This window comes from Callospermophilus lateralis, chromosome 7 (genome assembly GCF_048772815.1).
Source record: "Callospermophilus lateralis isolate mCalLat2 chromosome 7, mCalLat2.hap1, whole genome shotgun sequence".
Taxonomy (NCBI): Eukaryota; Metazoa; Chordata; class Mammalia; order Rodentia; family Sciuridae; genus Callospermophilus; species Callospermophilus lateralis.
In genome coordinates, this window is record NC_135311.1 from 143640716 (window position 1) to 143649896 (window position 9181).

General features: G+C 59.2%; 1 protein-coding gene across 1 annotated transcript; it reads left to right on the top strand.

Annotated features, from left to right (window-relative positions):
- Window positions 1-3552: 3552 nt before the first annotated feature.
- Window positions 3553-8958, top strand: Perm1 (PPARGC1 and ESRR induced regulator, muscle 1). The gene is made up of 3 exons (XM_077110047.1): window positions 3553-6976; window positions 7485-7610; window positions 7894-8958. The coding sequence occupies exons 1-3, from the start codon at window positions 4570-4572 to the stop codon at window positions 8004-8006; spliced, it is 2646 nt and encodes an 881-aa protein (XP_076966162.1). The 5' UTR covers window positions 3553-4569; the 3' UTR covers window positions 8007-8958.
- The last annotated feature ends 223 nt before the right edge of the window (window positions 8959-9181 follow it).

The window sequence follows — 9181 nt, forward strand, 5'->3', positions numbered from 1 at the left end:
AAGTTCAAGGGCTTGAAAGGGACCACATGGTTTCAGGAAAGGGCGTGGCAATCCCCCAGGAACCTCCATCTTATCCCTCTCCTATCTGGATGGCAGGGGCCAGGACCAAGGGACCCCAGGCAGAGTGGCTTTAAGGTTGTCTTTCTCGCTGAGGAGTCCTGATGCCCTCTAGTGGTAGTCAGGGGTACAGCACTCTTCCTTGACCCACTCCCTCCTGTGCAGTAGGGGACGCAGCTGCTTGGATAGGTCTGGCCATCTCTTCTTCACCCAATCACTTGGCCCACGGAGCAGGTGTCTCTGCCAGTAATGGAGGCTCCACAGTAGAGCTGAGTCGTGAACGTGGCACATTCTTCCTCCCTGTGTTGAGGCAGGCCACCACCAGGAAGGTTCACAGGGCATGGGAATGAAGGAAGGGCCTTCTTCTGAAGGCTCGGTCAGCTCCACCTGACTGACGAGGTTTGTCCTCCTCAAACCTGCTGACCCTCTCTCCTCCAGCCCTGCCCACAGCTCCCCTCCCCAGCTTGGAGCGGCCTCCTGCCTCCCTTGGGCCCTGTGTTCCCTCTCCAAGGGACGGCCGGTAGTTATCTAAAAGCCTGTGATAGATCCTGCCATCTCCTGCCCCAAGATCCCTGCAGTCTTTCCATCTCCCTGTGGGCCGTGTGGGACTTGGTTGTGTGCTCCTTCACACACACGTGGTGCCTCTGAGATGTGACCAAATGCCACTGCCCTGCCTGGCAGGACGTGGTACTGGGCCCCAGGGCCATATGGACATGAAACAGTGTGCCATGACCCAGGAAAACCAGTGCCAGGCAGCTGCAGATCCAAGTGTGGAAGATAAAGCGATGAAGATTTGTGTAAATAAGACTATTCTGTGGTTTGGGAGCAGGCAAAGAGTTCTTTAAAAAATGAAGAAGTGGAGCTGGGGTTGTAGCTCAGTGGTAGAGCGCTGGCCTAGCACACGTGAGGCACTAGGTTCAAACCTCAGCACCACATTTAAAAAAATGAAATAAAGATATTACTTAAAAAAAAATGAAAAAGTACTAAGCAACAATTGTTGGCAAAAGTACTATGTTAAATTAAAAACTTCTGTTCATCAAAAGTCAACTTAATTGAGCTGAGGATGTGGCTCAATGATGTTTGCCCCACATTGCGGGCCCTGGCTTCCATCCCAGCACCCAGCACAAAGAAGGTAGAACAGGAGACACTGCAAACCCCCACAGGTGCAGAGTGGTATGGGCGCACCACAGAAGCACGTCCACTGCAAACCCACACAGGCGCAGAGTGGTATGGGCGCACCACAGAAGCACGTCCACTGCAAACCCCCACAGGCGCAGAGTGGTGTGGGCGCACCACAGAAGCACGTCCACTGCAAACCCCCACAGGCGCAGAGTGGTGTGGGCGCACCACAGAAGCACGTCCACTGCAAACCCCCACAGGCGCAGAGTGGTGTGGGCGCACCACAGAAGCACGTCCACTGCAAACCCCCACAGGCGCAGAGTGGTGTGGGCGCACCACAGAAGCACGTCCACTGCAAACCCCCACAGGCGCAGAGTGGTGTGGGCGCACCACAGAAGCACTTCCACTGCAAACCCCCACAGGCGCAGAGTGGTGTGGGCGCACCACAGAAGCACGTCCACTGCAAACCCACACAGGCGCAGAGTGGTGTGGGCGCACCACAGAAGCACGTCCACTGCAAACCCACACAGGCGCAGAGTGGTGTGGGCGCACCACAGAAGCACGTCCACTGCAAACCCCCACAGGCGCAGAGTGGTGTGGGCGCACCACAGAAGCACGTCCACTGCAAACCCACACAGGCGCAGAGTGGTATGGGCGCACCACAGAAGCACGTCCACGCAGCAGCAGTGATGAAGTCTGACCCTCACAGTAACTGGATGGCGTTGCAGAGACAGATGCCCAAAGGAGGCCACAGAGCCCCTGCCCTGTGATTGGGGGATGTGTCGGCACACTGACTGGGGACTCCCTGGGCAGAACCTTCTACAGCTCACCCAGGGCTCCTGAAAAAGCTCCAGAATGTTCACAGCAGTCATGCCTGCACAGCCGCCAGCTGGGCCACCTCACCCACAGGCAGACAGCCACACGGCAGATGTGCACGTGGCCAGCCCTCGCTGGGCGCTCCACTGCAGCCCCTTCTGGCATGGCTGGCTCCTGAACCATGAGCAGCCTGGAGGTGGGGAGCAGATTCGAAGCTCGGTGGGGTAGGGTCCTCTCACAGCCCAGCCAGGCTGGGCTGGCCTGCCCCAGGCAGCTGGTGAGAGGCAGAAAGTTTGAGGTCCATTTTGGGAATATAGTATTTAGTTTCAACTGGGATGTAGAGACCCAATTGTAGCCATTTTTAACCACAACCCTTCTCTCGACTACCCCAATGTCAAAAGTAGCTAGTTGCATAGATTGTCACCCCAAGGCACTCCTATCAGTGCAAGGGTACAGCACTACATTAGGGATAAAAGCAGGTGGGCTGCCCACCCAGGTGTGCCTGTTCAGTGCCACACCCTTCTGCAGAAGTCTGCCTTGCCACCCACTTCCCAGCACCTCCTGCAGGCACACACACTCAGATCAAAGAGCCAGCCCTCCACCTGGCCTGCCGTCAGCTTCCTGCCGGACCCTGCAGCCCCTTGGCTCATCGAGGCCTTGGGCCCCTCTGGGCACTCCTGCTCCATCTCCTAGAACATGCTGCTTGTGAATGAGCTTGTTCCCTGTCTGTTCAGATGCATGTTGTCTGGCTCCCCTGCTTTTCCTCTTGTCCGCTGACTCGGGTCCTGTCTGAGAATGGCCACCAATCCTGCCCTAGAGAACCTGGAGGGTGCCCCTGCTCTGCAGCTGAAGCAGGGTTAAGGACAGGGTCACGTGACCCAACTCTGCCACTGACTTTGTGGCTGTGTGCGCATTACTCACCCTCTCTGTGCCTCATAACCTTCAGGAATAAGGGTCATCCTGATTCCCCTCTCAGAATGGATGAGTTTCAGAGAAGTGTTCAGGGGCTTGCAAAGATTCTGTATCGCCCTGCCAGACTCTTCCTGAGGAGAAGACCACCCCGTCCTGGGTCTGTCCACAAGAGTTGAGTCAGGAATGAACCACTTTGTACCCCCAGCCCTCCCGGACCTTCTCTGAGGCCCATCACGGGAGGCCTCCACAGAGAGCAAAGAATGCCCCCACCTGCTCTCAAGTCCACCATCAGGTTCAGCAGTGCCTCGGGGGGACTCTGTGATCCCCGGAGGTAGGCCAGGGAGGCACAGTCCTGCCCTGAAAAGCTGGGCGGGAGACACTCTGGGGGCAGGGTGCACATGGGCCTGAGGCTCGTGGTAAGATGGAGGTGCAGGCAGCCTCCTGCCTGGCAGAGGGAGGCCTGTGCAGGGCTGGTCACTGGTCAGCATTCTCTGGCCAGAGTCTGCTGTGACCTTTGCTGGCACCAACTCTGGGCCTGGATCTGCACCAGGACAACGTCCATCACGTAACTGAAGGCTCCTCAAATGCCATCTATTTGTGGCCTGAGCCCTGACTGGCACGAGTCATGTGTGCCCAGGGATGAGGTATTTTGGGCAGTAGGGGTGGAGCCTGCAGGGAGAGCCTAGCACCATGCTGCCCTGGAACGGGCTGTGTGAACTCCCAGTTCCACTGCCCGTCTGGCTGCCTAGACCAGGTAGGATGTGATCAGCCCCACACTCCTGTCCAAGGCTCCCGTTAGCAGACAGCCCCCGGCCAGAGAGGAGGGCTGGAGTCAGTGGGCAGAAAGCCACCGTACTCTGGCCTCCAGACAGCTTTGGCTCAGGACTGTCCCAGCCAGTGACCTCCTTTCCTCTGGGTCTGCCAGAGTCTCACCAAGAGCCTAAGAGCAGCCCCCATGGAGGCAGAGGCTGGCTCTCACAGCTCAGGTGAACTCAGCCAGGGGTGCAGATCCTGAGGATAACGTGAGGGGGCCATTGGGGGTCAGGGACTCAGCTCTGCTCTGTAACATCCAGCCCAAGGTTTTCCTGCTGACCCCTGAGCCAGCTCTGACCTTGGTGAGCCCAGAGGAATCTTGTCCCAGCCAAAGCTGGTGAAGGTCATTGCCCAAGGCTGGTCACCTCCTGGACACTGCAGCCTCCAGTCTATGACCTGCTGCCAACTAGAGCATGCTGGGACCGCCCAGGGCTGACCACCTCCAGGGGCCCTGATCCCTGGCCGGTCGTCCTGGTGCAGTCTGCTCTGAGGGAGCAGAGGCAGTCAGGTCAGAAGGGCTGCTGAGCCGGGCTCAGGGCTGCTGGGGGCGGGGGGGGGAATGCCATGAATCCAGGGTCAGGTTTGATTGCAGGACAGTGGCAGTGTGTTGTGATAAAGTTACCATTTAGAGATGATTAGGAGACAAGGCAAGTGGGAGCCGAGGAATTTTTTAACTCAGAAGAAAGGGTTTTGCTTTCTTTCAGGGTGGAGATGGTGTACCAGGGAGATGGGGGGCACCCCTGGGGTGGGTGGGGTGGTAGCCAGGTGAGCAGGTTGGTGCCCAGAGCCTGGACCTGTGAAGACTCCACTCGGCCCCAAGTTCTGCTGCCTCTCCAGCACCTCTGTTGACCCATGATGGACAACTTCCAGTACAGCGTCCAGCTCAGTGACCAGGACTGGGCTGAGTTCTCTGCCACTGCTGATGAGTGTGGTCTCCTGCAGGCTGGCCTAGCCTCTGGAGATGAGCTCTTGTCCAGTGACATTGACCAAGGGGACAGCAGTGGCAGCAGCCCCCCTGGGCCCCCACCCCTTCTTACTGGGCAGCTTGCTCCCAGGAGGAGGGGCTGTCAGAGCTGTGAAGAGGAGGACGCCGTGGCCACAGGACAGCTGGTCAGAAGGTCTCAGGGTGAGCCTGTCCTGGCTCTGGGACCTGGTCAGCAGGCAGCCGGCACGTCCGCACAGTCAGAAGCTCTTCTGTCCCTTGGCTCAGGTGCTGCCCCTCCCGGTCAGTGCTCAGTCCTCCCACGGTCAGCAGCTTCCAGAGAGGAGATGCAGAGGCTCCTGCAGGGCCCGGCCCCCAGCCCCCCTGGTGAGCCCCCTCGGAGTCCCGAGTCTCCTGGCTTCAGCCCCACCTCCCAGAAACCCCCCGACAGCCCTGGAGCCCCAGCACGGAGCCCTGGGCGCAAGAAGAGACGTACTGTGGGTACAAAGGGGGGAGGGCGCTCAGGAGCCCCAGGCCCTGCTGTTGCCCATCTGGGCTCCCTGCTGCCCACTGAGACCAGGCCTGAGGAGGGCCTGGCTGGGTCAAGGGGCAAGGGGTTTGTGGCTGGGGCAGCAAAGCTGACAGCAGGAGCCCAGCAGGACACATTGGAGCCAGACTCTGCAGGTGCTCCGGAGCTGAGTGTTTGTCCCCCTGAGAATGCTGCCAGCCCAGGGCCAGGCTGGGGTCTGTGTACACCTGTGCCTGTCACTGAGCAAGGTACAGACCAGATCAGAATACCTCCTAGAGCTGAGCTACACACGGTATCCATATCTGTTCAGGAAACTCATCCAAATGTCTCCCTGGCTAAGCCAGATGTGGCTCTGTCTATACCTGCCTCCAAGCCTCAAATTGACATGGGTCTGTCTATACCTGCTTGCAAGATCCAGCCCAACATGAATCTGTGTATGCTTGACTCTGAGCCTCAACCTGATGTGGCTTTCTCTGCACCTGCCTCCAAACCTCAGTCTGACATGGCTTCATCTACACCTGCCTCTGAGCCTCCACCCAACGTGGGTCTGTCTATGCCTGCCTCTGAGTCTCAACCCAATGTGGCTTTGTCTGTGCCTGCCTCCAAACCTCAGTCTGATGTGACTTTGTCTACACCTGCATGCAAGCCTCAACCCAACATGACTTCATCTACATCTCCCTCTGAAAGTCTACCACCTGCCTCCAAACTCCAACCTGATGAGGCTTTATCTACACCTGCCTCCAAGCCTCAACCTGACATGGCCATGTCTACATCTGCCTCTGAGCCTCAGCGTGTCCAGATTGGATCTACACCTGTCTCCACACCAAGAGTGTGTGTGGACCTGCATGCAGCAGTGGTGGATTCCTCTACTCTTGTCTCTGTGGCCCTGCCGTGCACAGCTCTGCCGCACTCTGTTTCCAAGGCTGAGTCTGAAGCACCTGTATCCACACCTGCCCCCAGAGCCAGTGCTGCTGAGCCCTCCTGGGCCCCTGTCCCCCAAGCAGGGTCTGACACTGTGGGGACAGAGGTGATTGTTCCTCCTGGGGGACCCCAAGAGAAGCCCAGAGAGCAGCCCTCTGAAGGGACCCCAGGACCCCCTGAGGGCGAGCCCCTGCAGGGCCCCATGCAGGCTCCCAAGAGGAAGAAGGTACGATTTTCTATGGCAGTGCCCAGACCGGAGAAGCCAAGGTCAGCAGAGGCCGAGGGCCCACCCTCACCAGTCACACCCCGGCCCTCAGCCCTCAGAATGGCAATGGGGGGCCATGAGGGGTCTGCAGCCTGGAACGCTGTGGCAGTCGGGCCCCGGCCCCCGCAGCCGCGGATCCTCAAGCACCTGCCGCCCCCTGCCCCTTCTGCTTCAGTGAGGCCTGGGCTGGGCAGCAGCTTTGCGGTGACCCTCCCAGAGGCCTATGAGTTCTTCTTTTGTGACACCATTGAAGAGGAGGACGAAAGCGTGGCAGAGGAGGGAGCCAGCCAGGCCCTAGGCGAAGTCCAGTGGCCGGACACATGCGAGTTCTTCTTCCGGGATTTCCAGGGCCAGAGGCCCCGGCTTCAGGGGTGCTGTTCCCCAGCTGCAGCCCCGCCCCCGAGGGTCGAGGCTGTGCCAGTGGCACCCCCTGGTGACCTGGTGCCCATTTCTATCCCTGAGGCCTACGAACACTTCCTTGAGGAGGATGGGTTTGGGGGTGTGCTGCCATCCCTTCTCCAGCTGCGGGCCTCGGAGCACCCCAGGGAAGCGGGGCCCAGGATCTCGCCTGAGCCCAGCCCAGCCACAGTGGAACAACTCAGCCTGGCAGTCAGGCGGGCAGGTGCGTTCTGCTTAGGCCCTAAGTCCATCCGGGTCTGGGAACACACTGTCCAGGGAGCCCAGCCAGAAGGGCTATGGGGGTGGGGATGGAGCCTGATCTTGGGTCATCAGCCTCTGGGTGGGGGGGCCTTGGGAACCTGTTGGGAGGTCAGGGCAAGCTCCAGGAATCCCAGGACATGGTCCACATGGGGCGGCTGAGGCCAGGCACCATGGCCTTTCAGGGGTTTGACCTGAGTCCAGGCCCAAATGCTGGGAAAGCCCGTCTCTAAATCACCTCTAGCAGGATAGGTGCTGGGGGTGCTCTGACTTGGGCCTTGGTGAGGCAGGTGATGGCAGCACAGGTGAGTCTTAGGACTGGTGTGCTAGGGTACACGTGTCCCAGGGTGGACATGTCCTGGCAGGCGTGCCCAGGGCAGATGTGTTCAGGGCACATGTGTCAGGGTGGACGTGTCCTGGCAGGCGTGTCTCAGGGTGCAGCAGTCAAGCTCTGGTGTACTTCTCTCTCCTAGGGGAGCTCTGCAGTCCCCTGGCCTCCTCTCCCTTCAGTCAGAATGACATGTGTCTGGTGTTTGTGGCTTTTGCCACCTGGGCTGTGAGAACGTCAGATCTACATACCCCGGACGCTTGGAAAACAGGTGTGGGGCTCTGGGGGCAGAGGGAGCTTGTGCCTAGGAGTCAGAAGGAGGGGCTTCCTTGTTCAGCCTCACCTGGGCCCCTAGGGAGGAGGTGTGCACGGGGGGAGGAGGTGTGCGCTGGAGGCACAGGTTCTCCCCAACTCTGCTTCTCCCCTGCTGACCGGCTTCCACCCCATTGCTCTGTCCTGCTGGCCTTGTCCTGCCCTCTGAGGACTGAGTCATGTGGCCAGAAGGGGATGACTGGCAGGAGCCGGCACCAGGAGACCTTGTGCTTCTCTTTCAGTCTTGCTGGCCAACCTTGGCACCATCTCTGCCATCCGCTACTTCCGCAGGCGTGTGAGGCGTGGGCGCAGTCCCAGCCGCAGCTGTAGCCGCAGCCCAAGTCCCACCTCCTAGCAGCCAGACCTGGACCACGAAGACACAGGACAGGAGACAAGCATGGTGCCAGGAGGTGCTGCCCTCCTCCCTGCCCTCTGACCCCTGTCTTCCAGGGCGTCCAGGAGGGAGCCAGTGTCTGTGGGGCTGGCTCCCTTGGACTCCACCTGAGGCCCAGCCAGGGGCTGAGGCCGCTCCCCTCCCCTTGGAGGAAGGAAATTTGGAATTCTGGGTGGGTAGGGACTGAGCAGGGAACTAGTTAATAGGGTATTGAATTAGCAAATGAAAAGCACAGGGCATCCAGTTAAATTTGAATTTCAGACATGCAATATTTGGGATAAATTTACACTAAGAAATCATTGTTGATGATCTGAAGTCTAACTTAACTGGGCATTGTGTTTCATCTGGTTATAGGTTGGGGGGAAGTGGCAGGAGAAGATACTGGAATCAGGAGTGGCAGAGGGGCAAGGAGTGCTGGGTTTGGGTGGGGTCAGGACAGGGGTGCTAGGGGCCATAGGAGCTGGGGGCATGTTCTGGGGCATCTGCCCTGCTCACAGGAGCCTCTTGAACCCTGAGCCCCAAGGACGTGGTCGAGGTAGTGGTGGTGGGTAGACCTGGGCAGACGCCCAGACACCTCCAGTGGTTGCTGCAGCCCCTGTGGTGGGGAGTCTATGGGGCAGGACCTTGGCTCTCTGAGGAGACCTGGATGAGGATTCAGGCAGAACCTGGTGGCCTCACCCATGAGGACCTGGCTTGGAATCGTCCCTGCTCCCATGGGTCAGCTGGTGTGGAGGTCAAGGCTGAGAGAGTCAGAGATGGGGTGGGAAGGTGAGTGGGGCCAGAGGTGGCAGAGCCGTGGCAGGGGGTCTGCCCAGGGCATGGGCACAGGGTCTTCAGGATGCTGGGAGGTTCCTGGTTCCTTGGTGGAGGACACAGGTAGACAGCACCAATAAAGTCTCCTCTCTCTTCCTTGTTTATGGCATCAGTGTCTGACTAGCCCCATCCATACACCCAAGCACTGACCCCCACCCCCGCCCACTTTGAGGGACACCTTCATGCCTCTGCCGGTGCTGGTTCACACCTTGAGACCCAGGAGCCTCATGCTCCAACCTCACACCCTCAGACCCTGCCAACCGGACCTAGCCCTCTGTCCTGCACATCCATGTGGCCCCCAACTTCCAGGTTAAGTTCCCTCC

Bases quoted from the DNA above. Each gene is read 5' to 3' on its own strand.
- Perm1 (XM_077110047.1), top strand. From the start codon at position 4,570: ATGATGGACAACTTCCAGTACAGCGTCCAGCTCAGTGACCAGGACTGG. The intron at 6,977-7,484 runs GTGCGTTCTGCT...TCTCTCTCCTAG, and splicing joins CCTGGCAGTCAGGCGGGCAG to GGGAGCTCTGCAGTCCCCTG. The intron at 7,611-7,893 runs GTGTGGGGCTCT...CTTCTCTTTCAG, and splicing joins CCCGGACGCTTGGAAAACAG to TCTTGCTGGCCAACCTTGGC.